Source organism: Coregonus lavaretus (assembly GCF_964263955.1).
Source record: "Coregonus lavaretus genome assembly, chromosome: 28".
Classification (NCBI taxonomy): domain Eukaryota; kingdom Metazoa; phylum Chordata; class Actinopteri; order Salmoniformes; family Salmonidae; genus Coregonus; species Coregonus lavaretus.
In genome coordinates, this window is record NC_140015.1 from 9390758 (window position 1) to 9415047 (window position 24290).

At 45.6% G+C, this 24290-nt stretch overlaps 1 protein-coding gene across 1 annotated transcript; it reads right to left on the reverse strand.

Moving 5' to 3' along the window:
• LOC311103639 (nuclear receptor subfamily 1 group D member 1-like) lies at positions 1-8008 on the reverse strand. The gene is made up of 7 exons (XM_084145245.1): positions 7649-8008; positions 3929-4207; positions 3587-3820; positions 2812-3464; positions 2512-2697; positions 2169-2379; positions 1-963 (listed from the first exon to the last, which is right to left on the reverse strand). The coding sequence occupies exons 1-7, from the start codon at positions 7707-7709 to the stop codon at positions 767-769; spliced, it is 1821 nt and encodes a 606-aa protein (XP_084001371.1). The 5' UTR covers positions 7710-8008; the 3' UTR covers positions 1-766.
• Positions 8009-24290: the final 16282 nt, after the last annotated feature.

The window sequence follows — 24290 nt, forward strand, 5'->3', positions numbered from 1 at the left end:
TTCCAATAAGTATTTTTTTTATAATGCCTTCTTTACATAAAACATTTTTGAACTACAGGATATTGTTTTTTTTATACACATACACTCAAATAGAATGTTATACATTTGTACCCACACATTTATAACTTTGCACCTTTTGAGCCTTTCATCTTAACAAAAAAAAAATATATTATACACATTTTCCAAACATTTGAAGTAGGCCTATTGATGTTTGTATTTACAAATTTGTACAAACTCAGTTTTCAGTATGAATCAAGTGTACAACACTGCACATATTTTACTGATTATTTACAGTTGTGATAAAACAGAGAGCAGATGGTTTAATATGCATATAGCAGCCTCTTGGAAGGAACCAGGCCTAGCTGGACATGTGGGGTAGTAAAGCCCCATGCTGGTTTTGGTTCACCTCAACCGACAAGTGGTCTCTGGCCCCCTCAGACCAGCTGGTGTAGAGGGGGCACTTGTTCTGGGCAGTTTTGAGCTGCGACCAACCAAAATAATTTATGTAGAGGGCTTCGTCTCCCTCCTCTCCATGGGTCTATTGGCCCTACCCCTCTCAGTTGTCAGTCACTGTCTCTCGGCCATGTCATTGGCTGATGCGCACATCAGTCAACTCGGAGGCGGGCGGGTGTCCCTGAAGGGGAATAAGATCCCCTGTCACCTCCCCCAACTTGCCCCACCCCTTAGCTGCCCAACCACCACTGTCTGTGAGGTGGAGATGGGCGACGAGTCCAGACGGGTTTTCTTGTCATCAGTTGCGACATTCTTATACGTCGATGCGGAAGGACAGCAGCTTCTCTGAGTGCATATTGTTGAGGGTGCGCAGGTCGGGCATCTTGAGCAGCAGCTTGGTGAAGCGAGAGGCGTCGCAGGGGTTGCTCTTGCTGAGCAGAGCACGCAGCGCTCTGATCAGAGACTCCTGAAGCAGCTCCACTGAGTTTATGTTCTCGATGCCTGAACGATCTGAAAGAGGACAGATAAGAAAGAGAGCACCATTAGACTACTTTACACGTTAGTACAGACCATTACTATGACATAATAGTGAGTGATTTTTTAAGTTTCAAGTGTCATGGTCAATGTTCCCTCTAATTTTCAGGCCTGCTGAGTGCAAACTTGAACATTGTGAAAATTCTGTGCAACTTTCAAGGAACAGAAGACTGAGGCTGTACCCGCTTTAAGTAACAGTATCAGACAGTGGTCAAGTAGTCTACTGTGGCTATTTTATCATAATGTAGGCCTACCAGAATGGCCTACCATCAAAAACAATGGAGAAAATGCATCCCATAACATTTTAACATGGAACTAGCTGTTCTATCATTCAGCCTAAATAATGTGTGGTGTTCAATGTAGGCCTACATTCCATGAGACTTTTGAAAAAAACATGCAGGGCATGCAACACTGAAAATGTTGTTGTGTTGTTTGATGAAACTACTTTAGAAAATAAAATGCATTATTATTCCCATACCCTTATTACAGAGAATCAGACAAATTATGCTACTGCCTTTTTGCTACGTAGCTTATTCATGCCTCTCTCAAAATACAAGGAAATAAAAGCTCTTTATCCAACTCTAGAAATCTACACGTTTTGTGCTCTTGTAGGAAGCAATCACTCCCCCATTGCTGACTACAAATGATCTATAACTTGGGTAATAACTCACTAACTAGCAAAGGATATGACCACCGCTCATGCTGTAAACCCAGTCCAGTTCAAAGTGAATGGCACAGATCCATATATGGCAATGGTCTATTTATATATAGGCCTACTGCAGCTCTGATTGGTTATGCCGCACCGGTCTGTGTCGTGTATGGGCTGAGTCGTGCGTGTCCACTCCGATGCATTTTGCCTACAACAAAATCTCTTGCATAGTTCGTTTTGTTTTGGTATGTTGCATTGAAAGTGGCTAATATTGTGTTGATTCGATCACAATTCCCACAGTAAAGGGACACGTTGATAGTGTCAACTAAGGGGGAAAACTCTAGAAAGTTGAGTGAAGTTCAATCTCATGCTTCTCTGCGTGGGCTGATATTTCTTCTGCGCGGAAATCCCGCACACAGCTTAGAGGGTACATTGGTCATGGTGATTTTTTGGCTGGAGAAGTACAGTACTTGAGCTCTGACTGCTTAGATAAGTTGTTAAATAAAAAAATAAGGCTTCTCATTGTTCTTACCTGCAGACACTAGCACTACAGCGGTGAAGAGTCCCAGCTCCTCGGCCGTGAGCTCCAGGGAGTTGAGCTTCTCGCTGAATTCAAACATGGTGTCTAGCAGGCCTCCCATGCCCATGCCCTTCAGGCTCTCCAGGCTGTAGGAGGCACCAGAGATGAAGGTGACCGTCTGCTCCTTCACGTTAAAGAGGGAGGCAAAGCGCACCATCAAGACCTGTAACAGAAGCAAGGGAAAAGCGAGTGAGTGTTGAGTCATCGTATCTTCTCAAGCTGTGTGTATTTTTGTTGATCACTGTGTGAAGTTTCTTTGCATATCTGTGTTTGCACATATTTCACGGATGCCTACCTCAAAGGTGCCGGCCTTGAGCAGGGTGACTTGGTCGTTCTCTGAGAGTGCACTGAACCCTGGAATGTGCTTGGCGAACTCTACCACCTCACGCACAGCCGGCGTGAAACTGAGCGAGAAGTCCTCCCAGATCTCCTGAGGGGTCTTGTTGGGTTCGGCTTGGGGGCACATGTTCATTTGACATGCCTGGAGGAGCGAGGAGAATCGTAATCAGCATTTTCCTATATGCTATGACTACATGACACTATTATTGACAATCTTTAACATCAAGATCTTTTGTAGCTCTGTTTAATGACTCACCAGCACAATGTCCTTGTGGTTTTTCCATGGGAAGTTCTGCCCCTGGGGGACGCTGCTGGTCTCAATGCCTTGGTGGCTCCCAAACAGGTTGCTGTTGTGGAACTGCTTGCCGTTGTTCTGATGATGTCTGTCAGACATGGCCTGGAAGCCATGGTGCTGGAGGGCCACGTTGTTGTTGTGGTGGTAGATTGTGTCGAGGCCGTTCTGATGGTAGCCTGCAGGACAGTAGTTGGAGCCCCAGTTGTCCACCTCTCCGTTATGCTGTCTCGTGGACTCGCCCAGCTTATCGTGGGCGTAGACGAAGGTCTCACGGTGCGCCCGGGTAATGGCCGTTATGGTGCTGTCCACCCCAGGGCTGGGGCACAGGGGCGGAGAGCTGGCCAACAGTGGCGGGCTTTGGGTGGATGGTAGGGGCAGAGGGGAAGCAGGGGCTTGTGCTGGAGGAGAGGGGGAAGGGGCGAAAGGCAGGGCCTGAGGCTGGGGTTGGGGTGCCACAGTCAGACCCGGGCAGGGAGAGGAGGAAGTGGGAGAAGGGGGAGAGTTGTGGGTCAGGCTGGCCAGCTGGAACTCGTTTTGCATGTTGTTCATGGTGCTCTGCATCTCTGCGAGCATGCGCTGCTTCTCACGCTTAGGTATTCTGCCAAAGCGAACAGCTGGAGAGTGAGAAAGAGACCAATATCAAGTCAACAGTCCAAACAGGGATGAGAGTGTAATAGATCTATTAGCCATTTTGTGGCTATATGTGTCATGTTTTAGCATGTAAAGCTATGCTTACCATCGCGGGACATGCCCACGGACAGACACTTTTTGAAGCGGCACTGCTGGCAGCGGTTGCGGTTGATCCTCATGATGGTGCAGGTCTCGTTCTTCAGGCACTTTTTGTACTGGATGTTCTGCTGGATACTGCGTCGGAAGAATCCCTTGCAGCCCTCACAGGCATGGACGCCATAGTGGAAGCCTGAGGCGACGTCTCCACACACTTTACACAGCAGCACCATCCCATTTAGTTCTGTTACAAACATAAAGAGGAGGTCAGACAATGAGTCCAAGCTCCAAAAACACTTAAAGCTGCAGTTCCAGCAGTGACAGATAGGTTCTGGTATGGGGGTCTACTTACTGGTAAGGCTTGCCACGGACTTGCTGGGGGAGCAGCGAGAGATGCTGTTGTCATTATGACCCCTAGGCCTTGGGGACCCTCCGGAGCTGGAAGAGGAGTTGCCATCATCACCATTGGAGGAGCTGGAGCTGCCACTGCCGGAGTAGGCATTGGAGAAGCCCTGGGAGCCGTTAGGGGAGGGAGGGAAGGAGGCCCCGAAGGAGTTCTCGCTGTACATAGACAATGGGCTGGTGCGGTTCGGTGAGCAGCCACTGGAGCCGATGTAGGAGATTACGCCCCCTGGTGGACAAATGCAAAAGCGAGAGGACAACTTGTTAGAATGGATGTGTGGTTTAAAAACAGTGAGATCATTTGATTTGTCACATTTAGTGCTCCGTTCTTTGACTCTCTAACCACTGGACATCAGTCAACTGACAGAGGAGGTAAAGAGGAAGAGGGTTAGAGAAAGGACGCCCACTGGTTAGGTTGATATTGCGCCCATTCATGTTCACTGACAAAAGAAAGGAGGGGCTGGCTGCAACTTTGTGTCATTCTGTACATTCCAAATGTTCCCTTAGCTACACAGGACAATTATGCAAGGCAAGGAAACCGTAGCAATATTAGGATACCCATAGCAACAGAGTGGCTGGGGAGAGTCCAAGAAGACAAGTGGCTGGAAAATAACACTGCTTTCCAGGAAATTTTGGCAGGAAAGGCTGCCCTGACTGGCTTTCCGTTTATTTTTCTAGTTCAGAGGCCACCACTCTTTCCAAAACAGATGCCCTGACCACAGAGTAGTACATTTATAGGAAGCCATAAGAGCAAGATTGTCCTGTGTGGGTTGTGCCCCGTGAGCAAGCATCACCTACAGAACATTCTTTACATTATGGGAAGACGCTAATGCAGCATGAAGAATGAGCATGTTCTTTTTGGATGCTGCCCAATAGCACAGACAGTGCTATTGCTGTTGTGCAGTCTCATTGGCCAGACATAGCCACCCACACGAGTGGATGTAGATACTCTTGCGCTCTCTCTCTCTCTCTTTGTTGGAACTCTCCTGACAACGTTCACTTGCCCTACTTCCCTTTCTCTCCCTCTCTCACTTTCATTCTCTTTCTCCCTCCCTCTTGTTCTAATCCAGCTGTCTCAGTTTCTCCCGCTGTGAAGGCTAATTCTCACAAGTTCTGTCCAAGGATCACGTTTCGCCACAGCTGGCCACCCACACACCAACTCGTGCCCGGTCGCCGGGGGGTGCCACGCATAAGGCTACCGGGAATGGCTAATCGCTTTTTAAATGCCAAATGGTGTGCCCCGCCCTTTGCCACACACAGCGTCCCTGCCGAAAGCCAAACCAAAAGACTTTCTGCACTTCCTGTTGACTCCAATTAACCTGTGCTCTAATACCAGATCAACTGTATTGTGTTGTTGTAAGGAGATAATGTGTTGTTGTGAGGAGATAATATGTTGTTTTACAGAGTCTTTGATACCTTTGCAAGACATTTTATTGGTGTTGTTGAGGCTTTAATTGATGATGCCCTTGAAAACCGTCTTTATGATTTAATTTCCATGCATTGATGGCAAGCTGCCCACCTACTCTATGTTTGGGTGGGGCCTATTGTATGATGGGATCATTGTTTTGTTCTTAATAAAACCAAACTCTATACTTCTGTTCTATGAGCCTGACATTTAAAACTGGATGATTGCACAAACAGTGAGAGAATGTTTGTCTGTCCTGTTCTGTTCTTTTTGAGACATTCCAATCTCAGAATCCAGCCAGGCAGCCCTGGGGGAGAAACACAATTCACTGTGGACAGGAACATAAGGTCTTATAGGGTCACTGTGTCAAGTGTCACCACAACATCCACAACACATGCACTTGCTTGTCCTGCCTGGTGCTATAGTATTAATGCTCTCTCTCTCCACCTCATGTTTTCAGTCCCGTTTGCTCTGTCTTCCACCTCCTGTCTTTCTATCTAAAAAAAAAATGTATTACCCACAATAACCAATCAATGAGTGGAAAATAAGATTGCTTTTGTATCAAAACCAATAACCTGCCATTTAAACCAACACTTGTAAAGTCAATGTGAAATGATGAAACAATATCAATAGATATAGCTCTGAATATTGAATTAGTCTTAGTGAGTAAACATACATTCAGAGTGAGGTATTTGAAAGAAATATAATAATTAATCGAAAGCTATGCGTGGGAGAGCCGTAGAATGAAAACAGGTTGGGCTGCAGACTTGTGTTGCTCGAGGAGCAGCACTAGTGTAGGCTGGCTAGAGTACATTCTAGTCACGCCCCTACTCAACGTGCGCGCCTCCGACATCAGGGTGTTCAACGAGACTGGCAACCTCAGTCAATAAAAAAAAGAAAAAAGACTGGCAACCTGACTGGCTGCGCAATACACGCCCATAGAACACACCAACTGTTTCTAGGACAGCCTCACGTTCCCACCCGCCTGGCGCTATCCATGGTACCTAATAGACAGTCAATTCCCACAATATACTCGTTAGATATTCTAATGTAGTTTACAGCATACTTGCTGAATAGAACTGAAAAGCTTGGTACCTATCAATGTTTTCACTTTGCTATGTTGTAGCTGTACAATATTATTTTCTGTATTGGAAATGTATTTACTCTGAACCTATATTCGAATGAATGAACCTATAAATGCTTTATTATACCTACTATCGCCTTGCCCTAATAATAATATAATAAAGGTAGGCCCATTATTTTGGACAACTTCGATATCGAAAGGCAATGCCCCAATCACACAGCAAGTATTTGGTTATGCCAGTGTAATTATGTCAGAAACAATAAGTTACGATGCCTTACATAAATGTGTCCCACTTTTCAATCTAACACGTGACTGAAAGATGTCCTGATCGAATCGCAATAATTACACCCGCCAGCTATCCAATAGCAGTGCGCACATGGCATCCAATACTGCTTCACCCCATGCGACTCTTACGAGAAATTATGTAATGAGCTTGCTCTTGAAAACAAAACGCACATGGCTAGCTTGGCGGGCCATGTGAATTGTGCAAAAACATGCGCGGATGCCTGCATCAAATGGATGTCTGTATACCTGACATGACCTACTCCCCCTCGAACTATTTTAGAACACTCTGTCTTACCCATGATTTTCTACCTACCACACGTACACCATCAAACAATATATAGTATTTTAAATACTTCTTTAAGGAAATGTACAGATAACTTATAGGCTATTACAAACTCCACGATACAATATTTCTTCATTTTACTTTTACTGAGGCCAATAATTCGACCTTGACAATGACATGTATGTCGAACGGTTGGGGTAAAATCTATAGGCTACAGTAACGATAACACACAATCACCAGTGAATGCAAAATACACGGTATAAGGAATAGGCCTACTTCAAGCCTCATCAGTCATGCACTGAGGTTTGGCAGAGGTTTGGTATGAGGAGAACTGTACAGAGACCCCCTGAACTTTTCCCCATCTAGAGTTGCATCACAGGGATGCCACTTAAGTCCCATATACAAAAGTGGCTCTACTTAATCGACAGGTGCACATCAATACAATACAACTCATCATTGATTTACGCATTTCGGACTAATAAACAACAAACTGTAAAGAGCTTCAACAGACTGCCAGCAAGCCAGGTAGCCAAAACAATATGCGTAAAACACATTATAACCCCAAATAAGGTATCCATTACACACGCACATCAAAATAATCCTGAATATTTACCTGTATTGTTGTTATTTGTGTCCATTGCTGTTGTTGCCATCCTGAACTCCAAAACATTCATATAGATATCGGTGAAAATAGAAAACAGCTTAGGAGAGGATAATTTCTTGGCAGAAAGCAGGTCCTTAATATCTATTCTCTGTTATAACGATGTCATGATGTTCCTCTTTATAATAATAGCTCTGTTTGAGTTCGAATACTCATTAAAATACTTAGAACCAACGTTAATAAACTGTACCAAAGGAGGCATCTGCTATCGACCAAGTTCCCGCGTAATGAGAATCACTTCTCTGTGAGCAGTGTCAGTGAAAAAATAACGAAAAGCGTCTATGCTGTCACTGGCTCTATCCGTGTAGGTCTGAACCGCAGTTTCCAAATCGGCCTGGTTTTGCTCAGTCTCCCTCATCCCTAGGAAACAAACGAGAACGCACTGCATGCCTGCCCGCACGCGGCTGAAAACGGGACCATGTGACCCCCGGGGAGTGCCTCGTGTCCCAGTGACACACTTTTTCTCCAAACACATCTCCAGCATTTAAAAAAAAACGCTGTGCACATGGATGGTAACTCCGCCTACGAAAACGTGGGAAATGTGGGAAAATACTATTTTAACGCTACCATTTTTAACTATAGGGGATAGGACAGACATATGCACAATATTTTAATGTAGCCAAATTGAGCAACGCCATTGCGCAATGCCATGGCACATGTTCCATCCATCATTCAAATGGTGTCTAATTTGGGTCAAATTGGACGTGTCATTTTCAAGAGTAGGCTACTGTTGTTGAGAATAATGTGGAGTGCAGTTGAAAAGGGAGGATGTGCTCAACCATTACACCATCATATATTTTAGAAAAAAGGCCAGCTGATTGTGAGGGTTGTTGCATGAATTGTATGTTTGTGAAGGATAAGAGAGTGAGAGGGCTGACCTGTCCTTTCATTGCTCTACCCAAATCTTTTTTTTACAGACTTTGTTGTAAGATGGTGTGGTGTTATGAGCCGTATCCCCCTGACTGTACTCATGTACAAACAATTTGCGCTAACCTTATTTAGAAAATATGGTATATAATGGTTATCAAGCAAGCACCCTTTTCTTTGGTTAACTTGAGCCTAAGTCCCTAAATTTAAAAATCCATTATAAATAGTGGAGGGAACGGATGTCTGTAATGTATCTACAGTGGGATTCATTCAATTGATATACTGGCTCACAAAGGGCTCCCCTTTTCATGGTGGGAATGTGGATGTGACCACAGACATTCACTAGAACAAATTAAAAGATTAGTGCAACCTGTTGTGAAGCGAGGAACATGGCATTTCAAAAATCTTAATATCATCAAGAACAACTATTAGCTTTCATTCAGCTTTTCTGGCAGCAGTGCAAGAGATGGGAAGGGTTGGGGATGGTGGTACAGAATACAAAAATAAAACTGTCCAAGAACTCTCCAGAATAAATGCAGACAGTATCATAACACCTTTCTTATTACCATTTTATAACCAGGGTTTTTGTAATAGGAAAACTCTGTAGGATCAAAAGGAACATGATATGCCTCCATACCATGCGCACAATTTCTGCCAGACTGTTTACAGCGCCCCACTCTATTCTACTCTGTGCACATTGTCCTCACGCCCCCACATTGTGCTGCTGTGGGTACATGTAAAGATCACCTAGCCCCATTCTGCAACTGCCCCTGAAAATCGTATCTATTTCCCATTATACGCAGCTAGCACATTTGGTCCATTGGAAGTTGTGGGTGGGAATATACGTTTGTGGTTTCCCATTGGTTCTGGGAACGAACCCATACGTGTCCTGACCGGTAAAATTGAATGTTTAGTAAGTATTCTGTGAACTGAAGCAAAAATTGTGCCTATTCTGGGAACATTTATTTTTAGGTTGCTCTGGTTTCTTGAAAGTTTTCTGGGAGGTTTTATTAACGGTCTGAGAACGGAAATTCTAGGTTATTTAGAGTTTTTTAATAACTTCCTTAAAACCCTTTAGAACCCATAGCAGCCGTCGGCGGCCTTTCTTTGAATTACTATTGCGGCCGCGAACGGCCTTGTTTTTCTAAAAATAATACACTATATATACAAAAGTATGTGGACACTCCTTCAAATTAGTGGTTTTGGCTATTTCAGCCACACCCGTTGCTAACAGGTGTATAAAAAAATCGAGCACACAGCCATGCAATCTCCATAGACAAACACTGGCAGTAGAATGGCCTTACTGAAGAGCTCAGTGACTTTCAACGTGGCACCGGCATAGGATGCCACCTTTCCAACAAGTCAGTTCGGAAAATGTCTACCCTGCTAGAGCTTCCCCGGTCAACTGTAAGTGCTGTTATTGTGAAGTGGAAACGTCTAGGAGCAACAACTGCTCAGCCGCAAAGTGGTAGGCCACACAAGCTCACAGAATGAGACCGCCGAGTGCTGAAACGTGTAGCGCGTAAAAATCGTCTGTCCTCAGTTGCAACACTCACTACCGAGTTCCAAACTGCCCCTGGAAGCAACGTCAGCACAATACATTTTTATCAGGAGCTTCATGAAATGGGTTTCCATGGCTGAGCAGCCCCACACTAGCCTAAGATCACCATGCGCAATGCCAAGCGTCGGCTGGAGTGGTGTAAAGCTTGCCACCATTGGACTCCAGAGCAGTGGAAATGCGTTCTCTGCCCATCACGCTTCACCATCTGGCAGTCTGATGGACAAATCTGGGTTTGGCGGATGCCAGGAGAACGCTACCTGCCCCAATGCATAGTGCCAACTGTAAAGTTTGGTGGAGGAGGAATAATGGTCTGCTAACATTTCTAAAAACCTGTTTTCGCTTTGTCATTATGGGGTATTGTGTGTAGATTGATGAGGAAAAACATTAATTTAATCAATTTTAGAATAAGGTTGTAATGTAACAAAATGTGGAAAAAGTCAAGGGATATAAATACTTTCTGAATGCACTGTATTCATAGGCTATACATTGCCTAATTTTCCTATTATTTGACAGCTTAGCTGTCGTGTTAGGGTAGTAGATGCCTGCACAGTGGAGCTCATATGATGAGTTGGATATGTGTTTATATAGCCAGCTAACAAGTTGCTTGTTTTGTCCTGTTTCTACCTTTGCAATTAATTTGGAAACTGTCTCAGCTTCGTAACTAATCAGCTAACATTGGCGAACTCTGTAGTTAGTCTGTCAGGCGAGAGAGAGAGAGAGAGAGAGAGAGAGTGTGTGTGGAATGGGAGGCCTGTAACTGTATCACATAAATTATTATGGAAACCTCTTATTAGGAAGAGAGTATGTGAATGGTTGAGAAAAAGAAAGAAAGAGAGGAAGGAAGAGAGAGACTGGGAGAGAGAGAGATTATGTTCCTGACTACAATTGTATCCTATTTGTTGCTCCTCTCCCTCTGTTACTCTGTTCTCTACGTCAGTGAAAGTGAGGGAAGTGATGTGGAGAGTCAGGGCTCAGCAGCAAAAGGCAGGGAGGAAGAGGAGTTAGAGTTGATTGGATGGATAGAGATGTGGAGCAAGGAGGGAGGAGTAGAGGGAGATAGGAAGAGGAGAGTGAAGGAGAGGAGAGAGAGAGGAAGAGGAGAGTGGAGGGAGAGGAACTTGGAGAGGACGAAGCAGAGGGAAAGGAGGAAGCAGAGGGAGAGGAGGAGGAAGAGGGAGAGGTGGAGGAAGAGGGAGGGGAAGAGGGAGAGCACACCCAAGAGGGGAGAGGAGACTACGTTTCCATGGAGTGTGTCCGCCCCAAGTCCCACCATTCACCCTTGTACCACACAGCCAGGGCCTAAAGTGACAGTGGCATGGGGTTTTGGAGTTGTTTTTAAAAGTGGTATGAACTTATTGTCATGAACCCTGCGTACTGAGTCTGTTCCTGCCTGTGTTGCCGTTTTTCTGCTCGGTATCTCCTGTTTCCTGTAGGTGCCTGAACGCACCCTGTCCGGTTGCCGGGCGACGTTGCTAGGCGGGTGATCTCTCGATTAACCGCACCTGCTTCTCATCAGCCTCGGCACACCTGGTCCTGATCATCACCCCTTCTTAAGCTCTGACCTGACATCCATTCCCTGCCGGATCGTTAGCCATTAACAGTATGTTTTGTCAGCGTATCAGCCTCTGAGTACTAGCGTTAGTTTTGTTGTTTTTGCACCTTGTTGACCTGCCTTGTACTTACCTCAGTTTTTTCTGTCTACAGTCATTCTCCCGGAACCTTCACCCAACCCCTGCCGTGCCATCATTTAATCTGCCACTTCACCTCCATCTACTCATCTCCGCCACCCGCTCCGTCTCCTGGATTATTCTGCATCTTTTGAATCTGTAAATAAACTCTCACCTTCGTTCAACTCACCGTGTAGTGGTCTGCTTCTGGGTTCTGTCTTAGAGAACCGTGACAGAACGATCCGGCCAGAAATGAACCCAGTGGACCTGGACTCTGTTCGCCATGCCATTACCCATCAGGAGAAGATGTTGGGACAACATAGCACAGCGCTACAGGAGATAGCGTTGTCAGTTGGAACTTTTCTACCAGTCTGACGAAGATCCAGGCTCAGCTCAGTTTGCCGGAGGAGAATCCACCACCGGTTTCACCCATCTCGCCTGCTGCTTCTGGAGCTGTGCCCTTCCGTGAGCCCAAGGTTCCGACGCCTGATAAATATGAGGGGGATTTGGGAAGATGCCATTCCTTTCTTATGCAGTGTGGATTAGTGTTCGATCTACAGCCCCACTCTTATGCCACAGACAAGGCTAGGATAGCCTTTGTCATTGAATTGCTGCGTGGTAGAGCCCTGGAGTGAGCTTCAGCCATATGGGAACGACAGGACACCTGCATGGCTTCATACCAGGAGTTCACGGCAGAGATGAGGAAGCTGTTTGACCATCCTGTCCGAGGTAAGGACACAGCTAAGCGCCTGTTTTCTCTTCGCCAAGGAGCTCGCAGAGTTGCCGACTTCGTAATAGAATTCAGGACATTGGCTGGGGAGAGTGGGTGGAATGAAGAGTCACTGCAAGCGGCCTTTTATCAGGGGTTGTCGGAGCAACTCAAGGATGAGCTGATCTCCTATCCGGAGCCTAGTGACCTGGACAGTTTGGTCGCTTTGTCTATTCGGGTGGATAACAGAGTTCGAGAGAGAAGGAGGGAGAAGCAATGGGGCCCGTCCAATCAATCACCTTCTCGGTTCCCAGTCGGGTCAGGAGGTGGACCAGAACGCGTCGATCATTGTCCACCACACAGGATTAGTGGAGAGGTCCTGCCTCCAGATTCTGAACCCATGCAAGTGGGGCGGCACGGGTTAACCAAGGAGGAGCGCCAACATAGACGTGAGACCAACCGCTGCCTCTACTGTGGTAGTTCGGGACATTACATTTCCACTTGTTCCCAGCGGCCGTCAAACTGCCCGGCTCGCTAAGTTTGGGAGGACTTTTAGCGAGCCGGTTTCAACCTCTCAATACCCCTGTCAGACCCTGTTTCCCGGTTACCCTCATGAACAGGAATCAGAGTTTAGCGATTAACGCTTTCATCGATTCAGGTGCCGATGGCAGCTTTATTGATGCCGACGTGGTGGAACAGCTGGGGCTTCCCAAGGAGCGACTACCGGAAGCCATTGAAGCGACCACTCTGAACGGCAGTAGTCTGGCACGTATCACGATGAGGACGGAACCGGTTAAGATGCTGTTGTCAGGGAATCATTCTGAGGTTCTCATTCTTCATTCTGCCTTCTCCCCATGTTCCTCTGGTCCTTGGATACCCCTGGCTGAAGGAACACAATCCCACGTTCGATTGGGTGACTGGCAAGGTAACTAGTTGGAGCATTGATTGTCATGCTAACTGCCTCAAGACTGCCTGTTCCCATTCTGTTCCCAGTCAGGTCATTGAGGCTAACCCCCCAGACTTGTCCCTGGTCCCCGAAACATATCACGATTTGGGGGAGGTGTTCAGTAAGCAGAGGGCTCTGTCACTTCCTCCCCACCGACCATATGATTGTGCCATAAACCTGTTCCCTGGAGCTGTCTATCCCAAGGGACGGTTATACAGCATCTCCCGACCTGAACGTGAAGCTTTGGAGACCTACATATAGGAGTCCCTAGCTGCTGGTCTCATTCGTCCCTCGTCATCACCCCTGGGGGCAGGATTCTTCTTTGTGAGTAAGAAGGATGGCTCTCTTCGACCTTGTATTGATTATCGTGGGTTGAATGATATCATGGTCAAGAACAAGTATCCCCTGCCCTTGATGAGCTCTGCTTTCGACTCCTTACAGGGTGCTACGGTGTTCACCAAGCTGGACCTACGCAATGCGTATCATCTGGTCCGGATCAGAGAGGGTGACGAGTGGTTGACTGGTTTCAATACACAGATGGGTCATTTCGAGTATCAGGTGATGCTGTTTGGACTGACCAATGCTCCAGCAGTGTTCCAGAGTATGGTGAATGACGTCCTGAGAGATATGATCGTTCTTTTGGTGTTCGTTTACCTGGATGACATTCTGATCTTCTCTAAGGAGCCTTCCAGCCACGTCCAGCATGTCAAGCAGGTTCTGCAACGATTGTTGGAGAATCGCCTGTTTGTGAAGGCCGAGAAATGTGAATTTCACGCCCACACTACATCCTTCCTCGGGTACATCTCCAGGAGAGAGATTAGGATGGACCAAGAGAAGGTTAGGGCGGTTCTGGATTGGGCCCAGCCCGGTACGAGATTGCAGCTTCAGAGGTTTCTGGGGTTTGCGAATTTCTATCGTAGATTTATCCGTGATTACAGCCAGGTGGCCGCTCCTTTAACTGCCCTGACTTCTAGTACCAGAACCTTCAGTTGGAATCCTGAGGCGGACCGAGCATTTCTGGATTTGAAGAGGCGATTCACCAACGCTCCGATTCTCTCTCAACCTGAGACTTCCCGTCAGTTTGTCGTTGAGGTGGATGCGTCTGATGTGGGGGTTGGCGCCATCCTGTCCTAGCGATGCTCCACTGACGGTAAACTCCATCCCTGCGCCTACTACTCTCGTCATCTTTCGTCTGCGGAGAGGAACTACAATGTGGGTAACCGGGAGCTTCTCGCAGTGAAACTTGCCTTGGAGGAGTGGCGCCACTGGTTGGAGGGGGCGGAGCAACCGTTTGTTGTCTGGACTGACCACAAGAATCTTGCTTACGTGCAATCGGCTAAACGTCTCAACTCCCGTCAGGCCAGGTGGTCGTTGTTTTTTGGACGCTTTAATTTTTCCTTGACGTTCCGACCGGGGTCTAAGAACGGCAAGGCGGACGCCTTGTCCCAGATGTTCTCCAAGACGGAGGAGAGTGGGGCCAAGACTGAGACGATTCTTCCCCGGAACCTTGTCGTAGGAGCCGTTTTGTGGAGGATTGAGGAGGAGGTTATGGCGGCCCTTCGGACGCAGCCCGGCCCCGGTAACGGTCCACCCGGTCGGTTGTTTGTGCCTGAGTCGGTCCGTTCGGCTGTCCTCCAATGGTCCCACGCCAGCAAGATGGCTTGCCACCCTGGCGTGGCTCGGACGATGGCGCTTCTACGCAGACGATTTTGGTGGCCTGCCATGGGAGAGGATACTCGGAGGTTTGTTGCTGCCTGTCCAGTTTGTGCGCAGAACAAGAGTGCCAATCGGCCCAGCTCTGGACTTCTTCACCCCCTACCTATCCCCCGGCGACCATGGTCGCATGTGGCCCTGGACTTTGTCACTGGGTTGCCCTCTTCTGAGGGGAACATGGTCATTCTGACTATTGTGGACAGATTCAGCAAGTTCGCCCACTTTGTGCCCATCTCCAAGCTTCCCTCTGCCTCTGAGACGTCCAAGATCCTGGTTAGGGAGGTTTTCAGGGTTCACGGATTTCCCAGTGACATAGTTTCCGACCGTGGTCCTCAGTTCACCTCTGCTGTCTGGAAGTCCTTCTGTTTGGCCATTGGAGCTACAGTCAGTCTCACATCTGGATTTCACCCCCAATCCAATGGACAGGCGGAGAGGGCCAACCAGAAGATGGAATCCACGCTGCGCTGCCTTGTTTCCTCCAACCCCACCTCTTGGGTCTCTCAGTTGCCTTGGGTTGAGTATGCCCACAATACTCTCCCTACTTCTGCCACTGGAATGTCTCCCTTCCAGTGCCTATACGGCTACCAACCCCCCTTGTTTCCTTCTCAGGAGAAGGATCTCTCGGTTCCCTCTGTCCAGGCCCACATTCGTCGTTGCCACCGGACCTGGCATCGGGCCAGAAAGGCCCTCCTTCGAGTTTCTGACCGGTATCAGCTCCAGGCGAATCGTCGCCGTATTCCAGCACCCGCTTATGCCATCGGAGATAGGGTCTGGTTGGCTACATGGGACCTTCCTCTGCGGACTGAGTCAAGGAAACTGTCGCCGAGGTTCATTGGTCCGTTTGTGGTGGAGAGAGTGATTAATCCGGTTGTGGTTCGACTCAAGTTGCCTAGGACGCTCAGAGTCCATCCCACCTTCCATGTCTCCTGCCTCAAGCCTGTTCTCCTCAGCCCTCTGTTGCCCCCTCCGCCTCCTCCTCCTCGGATGATCGGAGAAGGTCCTGTCTACACGGTGCGCCGCATCATGGATTCCAGACTTGCGGGGCCGGGGTTTCCAGTATCTCGTGGACTGGGAGGGGTATGGTCCTGAGGAGAGGAGTTGGATTCCTCGGCGTCAGATCCTTAATGCTGACCTCCTTCGTGACTTCTACCGCCTCCATCCTGGCGCTCCTGGTAGTCCGCCCGGTGGCGTTCATCGGAGGGGGGGTACTGTCATGAACCCTGCGTCCTGAGTCTGTTCCTGCCTGTGTTGCCGTTTTTCTGCTCGGTATCTCCTGTTTCCTGTAGGTGCCTGAACGCACCCTGTCCGGTTGCCGGGCGACGTTGCTAGGCGGGTGATCTCTCGATTAACCGCACCTGCTTCTCATCAGCCTCGGCACACCTGGTCCTGATCATCACCCCTTCTTAAGCTCTGACCTGACATCCATTCCCTGCCGGATCGTTAGCCATTAACAGTATGTTTTGTCAGCGTATCAGCCTCTGAGTACTAGCGTTAGTTTTGTTGTTTTTGCACCTTGTTGACCTGCCTTGTACTTACCTCAGTTTTTTCTGTCTACAGTCATTCTCCCGGAACCTTCACCCAACCCCTGCCGTGCCATCATTTAATCTGCCACTTCACCTCCATCTACTCATCTCCGCCACCCGCTCCGTCTCCTGGATTATTCTGCATCTTTTGAATCTGTAAATAAACTCTCACCTTCGTTCAACTCACCGTGTCCTGGTCTGCTTCTGGGTTCTGTCTTATAGAACCGTGACACTTATATCTTTTCCAGAGCTTGTAATGGATTACAACAAGAAATTGGGCAGGGTTGACCATCTTGACCAACTGAGGACTTATTACAATATTGGACGCACAGGCAGAAAATGGTGCAAGTATGTGCTTTGGGGGATGCTCAACATTGACATCATAATTGCGTACATTGTGTGGGGGACCCTGCAAAGGCCCCTTCCCAGAAACCACAGACGCTGGTCCCTGAATGGATTCAAAAAGCAGCTTGTGCATTCACTTTGTGATATGGCTACAGTGGCAGGAAGAGGGGAGCCAAGAGGGTGTGTGGCCCGGGTTTTAACTCATTTGAAAGCAGGTGAAGTTTGAAGGGCACAAGAGAGGGTGTGTGGTGTGCATCCGGAGTGGACGCAAGGCAAAGTGTGGGAGATGTGTTGAAACCTCCTTTGGGCGCTCTACGTGTTCTGTGCTACTTTGCAGGATGGGGCCGTGCTTCTAGAAGTTCCATGATATATTGTAGGCTAAATGCAAACACTAAAGTGACAGTGTGAAATATGTCCTACAAATCTTCTGTCTCTGAACAGTTGCCTCTCTGTATCTCTCTTATCTAATACTTGTTGCATTCACTGAATTGTTGTCAAAGTAGGCTACTATTTTTACATTTTATGTCAGGCCTGGTCTGTATTAAATGTTATTGAGAGAGGTTACCTACATTTTGAAGTAGTCTCTGAATAGTTGTTTGCATTTTTATGTTGTTACAGAAGTAAGAATCCTTGTCAATCAAATAGCCTACTTTGTGTGGGTTTTGAAATACTTTCTGAATATTGTCCTCTGGTCACATTTTGGATATATTTGTAAATAATATTTATAAGTAGAACTGAACAAAAATTTAAACATGCAACAATTTCAAAGATTTTACTGAGTTACAGTTCATAGAAGGAAATCAGTCCACTGAAATAAATTAATTAGGACCTATTCTATGGATTTAAAATGACTGGGCAGGGGTGCAGCCATGGGTGGGCCTGGGAGGGCATAGGCCCACCCACTGGGGAGCCAGGCCCAGCCAATCGGAATGAGTTTTTCCCCACAAAAGGGCTTTATTACAGACAGAAATACTCCTCAGCACCCCCCTCCTCAGACAATCCCGCAGGTGAAGAAGCCGGGTGTAGAGGTCCTAGGCTGGCGTGGTTATATGTGGTCTGCGTTTGTGAGGCCGGTTGGATGTACTGCCAAATTCTCTAAAACGACATTATGGTAGAGAAATTAACATTAAATTCTCTGGCAACAGCTCTGGTGGACATTCCTGCAGTCAGCATGCCAATTGCACGCTCTCTCAAAACTTGAGACATCCGTGGCCTTGTGTTGTGTGACAAAACTGCACATTTTAGAGTGGCCTTTTATTGTCCCCAGCACAAGGTGCACCTGTGTAATGATCATGCTGTTTAATCAGCTTCTTGATATGCCACACCTGTCAGGTGGATGGATTATCTTGGCAAATGAGAAATGCTCACTAACAGGAATGTAAACAAATTTGTGCCCAAAATTTAAGAGAAATAAGCTTTTTGTACCTATGGAAAATGTATTGGATCTTTTATTTCAGCTCATAAAACACGAGACCAACACTTTACATGTTGCGTTTATATTTTTGTTCAGTATATTATACTTGGTACATTTTGAGTGAGTAATTTAGTAAAATGTATTGTTTTTTTGTTGTTGTGTTGAGTGTTAATACTTTTTTGATAGAGAGTGTATTTACACAATGGAAGACAAAATGAGGGTTATTCCTATCGACATGAATGTTGTGTCATATTAAAGAAGAGGTTGTGCTCTTTAAAAGCAAGTTAACTTGTAGTTGTCATTTGTTCTTTGTTTTTGAGCTATGTCTGTTTGTTTGAAATGTGTGAGAAAATGAGCTTTATCTTGAAAATTCTCAGTAATCTACAGCAGCATTCTAGAATTCTATTGGGGTCTAAAGGGTTAAACGTTTCATGCAATATTTCAATAAGACGTTTAATAACACTGCTAGCTTATTTTGGGTGAACTTTTTTTATACTCCAAGCACAGATAGGGCACACGCAAATGTATTTGACTTTAAATAGAACCATAAGGAAACCTGTAGGAAACGTTATGCTGAAGTACTGACATTTCCACAGAAGAACGTTGTTTCTTAATGTTGTCTGAACTATTTGAGAACATTACCAATGTCAAAGCATGTTTAAACTTTTAGGAAAGTTCTGTTAAAGTTATGAAATACCAAGAAAAGTATGTTTGTTTTTTTCAGGTTCCTTAAATGTGCTGAGAATGTGCCAAAGCTAAGCAACTACCCTGCATCATTCCAAGAAAGTTGTGGGAAGCTTGTATGCAAAATAACCATAGGACAACCAGGCTCTCACCAAGCGCTAAAAAAACGTATGGTTCTCAGAACGTTATGTGCTAGCTGGGGACTGTTCGACAATCTTTAACAAGCACACTGCCCAGGCTGTTGGCACCTGCAGAGGTAGGCTACCTCCACGCATCTAGTAAATGCACTTCCGGTGATAATAATAATAATAATAATAATAATAATAATAATAATAATAATATGCCATTTAGCAGACGCTTTTATCCAAAGCGACTTACAGTCATGCGTGCATAAATTGTTTTGTGTATGGGTGGTCCCGGGGTTCGAACCCACTACCTTGGCGTTACAAGCGCCGTGCTCTACCAGCTGAGCTACAGTGACAAAATTATTTTTAACCCAAAATGAGTAGGCCTATGCTACCCGCTGTGCTGGTGCTGCATATAGTTCGGGAGAGAAAGTAAGCCGAAGGCAGTTATCCAAGTTCGGTAGACTGTCGTTAATTTTCAAAGCTAGAATCCTTCATTGAAACAATAACAAATGGATTACCCCCTGTGTTTTGGTAAAAAGCTGAGGCATGGGCCTGAACCAATGTAACCACTCTCAAATTCATAGACAGAGCTATCGAGGCAAGGACAGACCAAAATCAGGTCTGTATTATGGGTTCTGATGGGGTACGATAGTTGAACTAAGCTCATGAGGCATTTATAAGTTATATTCTTCAAGAAATAATGGGTATATATAATTAATGTATAAGTCCAAAAATGGATGTAGCAACTATATAAGGATTCCAGCTTTAACTTCGCTGTACTCGTGTCCGAGAGCAATGTGAATTGAAATAGCGCATTACCAAGCAAGGGGAGGAATAACTTGATTATGTATGCGTGCAAGCCTGTCGAGCGGACATAGGCGCACTTCAAAATATAAATTGTTTAGGCGTAGGCGTACTTACAATGCAGTCACTCATTGTCAAATGTAAATGTCGATTCATTTTGCATCTGTAGAGGTGCATGAGTCATAGCCTTAACATCAATATAACCAAACGAGCCATTCGACTTCATGTATCCTATCAGTGATTATTATGGCAGTTCATTAATAACAGAAATGTGAGTTTATTATCCGTTTGCATCTGGTCTGGATATACTGTACATGGCCAATGATACATGCCAAGCGCACGTGGCTCCACCGGTGACCATTGTTGTCTTACTTGTTATTGAAAGACTTCATGGTAGTTGGTTTGGAATTCTTAGAAACTGTTTTATTGCATGCAGAAAAACATATCCAGTAGGCTATTTATTGCCATGGCTCTTTAGACCCCTGAGTACATTAGGGAGGTTTCTCTACAGTGGTGCATATGCTGTGAAAAGTTAATGAGCGGATGTAATTCATTCTGCAACTCTGGTAGACCGGGGTAGATCAAGGCTAACGGATAGACGCGGCTTCCGGCGATTAGAGAATTGTGTTACGTTTTCGTCACGTTTACTCATCACGTTACTGATCTGGCCAGCCACCACGAGACAGCAGGGTGCGCGCACGAGTCAATTAGGCCTACAGGGTTGGCAGTTTACCACGGATGTTTTGAAGGCACAGATCACTGCGAACTTCTGTCAGAGAAGAAAGAGCTGTTGAGGAAATAAACAGAAACTATTCTATCCTGTTGTTTGCTGTATGTGTTTACAATATACAGCCTACCATTTCACATTGTACCATAAGCTACAATAGCTGCATCCAATAGTGTGCATGGGAACATCATTGGGCTATTAATAATTGGTCAGGCTTATTGAAGCATTCAAAACGGACATTTGGAACAATATTATAGGAGATTTCTTTGCTCACTGTGTACCGTGCAGACAATTAGATCAATCACTCGATATAGGCTATATTAGTGTCTTTACATGATTGGCCAGCCTATGATTCGAGTGACAAGCAAGTCTCGAGTCACAATGTCCTAGTCTCAGCCGAGTCCCAAGTAAAACGGGTCGAGTCAAGTCGAAGTCGTGTATTCTAAGAGCAAGCCAAGTCACACGTTTTTTCAAGTCAAGTATTTTTTTATATGTATTTATGCAACGACTTGTTCAACTACAAACCTTTGTCTATTTATTGAGGCTATCAGACAGCCCTTTTCATTATTTTGGCTACAACACATTTTGATTATGTAATTGTAAAATATGGACTTTGGAGCAGTCCAAAGGGCATTAAATCAGCAGAAGACAAGGCAGGTTGAAGTGCTAAGAGTGTAGATTTATTTACAGGTGTTGGTGATCCCATGTTGAAATCACCATATCATACAAAATATACACGGGCAATAGCCCAAAAGAAATAACCTCTGTATCAGGCATAACAGGGACACAGGTAGACACAGGTAGAGGGCAAGACTGCACAGCCTCCCCTTGAGAAACCACATCGAATCTGTCTAACAGGAGCTCAAACAGCTAGCCTACATACATTGCATTCGGAAAGTATTCAGACCCCTTCCCTTTTTCCACATTTTGTTACATTACAGCCTTGTTCTAAAGTGGATTAAGTTTTTTTTTAATCCTCATCAATCTACACACAATACCCCATAATGACAAAGCAAAAAAAGGTTATTTGATAAACAGAAATACCTTATTTATATAAATATTCAGACCCTTTGCTATGAGACTCGAAAATTAAGTTCAGGTGCATCCTGTTGCCATTGAACATTCTTGAGATGTTTCTACATCCACCTGTGGTAAATTCAATTGATTGGACATGATTTGGAAAGGCACACAGCTGTCTATATAAGGTCCCACAGTTGACAGTGCATGTCAGAGCAAAAACCAAACCATGATGTCGAAGGAATTGTCCATAGAGCTGGGGAAGGGTCCCAAAAGATTTCTGCAGCATTGAATGGCCCCAATAACACAGTGGAGTCCATCATTCTTAAATGGAAGAAGTTTGGAACCACCAAGATTCTTCCAAGATTCTTCCTCCAAACTGAGCAATCGGGGGAGAAGGGCCTTGGTCAGGGAGGTGACCAAGAACATTTTACATTACATTTTAGTCATTTAGCAGACGCTCTTATCCAGAGCGACTTAAGAACCCGATGGTCACTCTGACAGAGCTTCAGAGTTCCTCTGTGGAGATGGGAGAACCTTCCAGAAGGACAACCATCTCTGCAGCACTCCACCAATCAGGCCTTTATGGTAGAGGGGCCAGACGGAAGCCACTCCTCAGTAAAAGGCACATGACAGCCCGCTTGGAGTTTGCCAAAAGGCACCTAATAAACATGATTCTCTGGTCTGATGAAACCAAGATTGAACTCTTTGGCCTGAATGCCAAGCGTCACGTCTGGAGGAAACCTGGCACCATCCCTACGGTGAAGCATGGTGTTGGCAGCATCATGCTGTGGGGATGTTTTTCAGCGGCAGGGACTGGGAGACTAGTCAGGATCGAGGAAAAGATTAACAGAGAAAAGTACAGAGAGATCCTTGATGAAAACTTGCTTAGAACAAACGACTGGGTGGCGTCCATAGATACAGATCAAAAAGACTGAACAACTGGGTCGTGTCTCTAGCAACCGAACCGATAGAAGGAATGACCAGCCGGCTTGGGTAGCAACCCTAGATTTGTGACGGGACTATATCTTGTGGAAGGATAAAATTTTATGAATAAATTAATCTCGGGCATTATCACTTAAATAAATGTGTAACATTTGAAGTGCAACAACTGGGAATCAAATACAAAAGGTTTGCTTAATAAACAAAATCCACCTTGAGTACTCCAAACTAACATTAGTTATGTATTGACTAAATTGATTAACATGAGAGAACACACGTTATCAAAATTAGACCTATACATGAATAATATGCCATTTAGCAGACACTTTTATCCAAAGCGACTTACAGTCATGCGTGCATACATTTTTGTGTATGGGTGGTCCCGGGGATCGAACCCACTACCCTGGCGTTACAAGCGCCGTGCTCTACCAGCTGAGCTACAGAGGACCACTCATGTCTTTTACGTGTGAGTAATGAGCACTTGTGTGACCGTAAATAAGCACAGGGAGATAAGTGGCCTATATTTGTAATGCTATCTGTCTCTTTAATTGTGACTTCCTTATCCTCTTAGCCATCTCTTACTACCTGTCACCGTCTGCCTATTTGGGCAGGTGTGCCCTTGGCCTGGAGAGCCAAGGTGCCCATCATGCTAGTTTCCCAGACAGCATGACCTGAAAAGCCTATCTCATCTATTGGGGTAGAAAAGTTGGTTTTCAATAAAGGTCTGTACTATAGTCAGCAGCTCTCCAAGATCTGTCTCAGAGATGAGACGAAGCAACCCAGAGCAGGTTGCCAAACTCCATATTTGGGGATGATCGGGAGATGCACGTTTTTTGCACAGTGTCCATCGTTGTGCTGCAGCAGTTCCGTGTTTCCGTCTCTGTTGATCTTTTATCACCGGCTCGCCTTGAATGAATGACGTTTGAAAGAACTGTCAGCACGCCATGGAGACTTATGAGACCATAATGAAAAAGGTTTCTTCACGATTTGATTCCTTTGAGAACCTTGCCATAAAGGCTTTTATGAGACACTCCAAATGATGACTTTGGACAGCCTTAATTTACACGCTGTATTGGGCATTGCACCTTAAAAATGTAAATATTTTGCTTGATGAGGTTGAGAATTCAGCCTACCATTATTTTTTTCAAATTTATTTTTATTTTGACATTTTTGACATTTTAGTGATCCAATTGACATTTTAGTCATTTAGCAGACGCTCTTATCTAGAGCGACTTACAGTTAGTGAGTGCATACATTTTTCATAATTCTGGCTATACTTTTCAACATGCTACCAATTTACCTTTTCAATACTCAGGTCCCACACCTAACCAATGTTTCGGTGGCCCATTCAATTGCTGTTGTTTCTTTAAGTGTAGTGTTATGTTGCTGTGTTGCGGAGCCACAAAATGTAACAGTGACCTAACAGCGACCTCCCATGCTAAATATAGCAGTGGTCAAGTTACACAAAAAAAGTTGTTATAGCCTATGCATGGTCAGGTGAATGGACTATTTCTTAATTTAATGTATCAACTGTGTCTGCCTGTCTC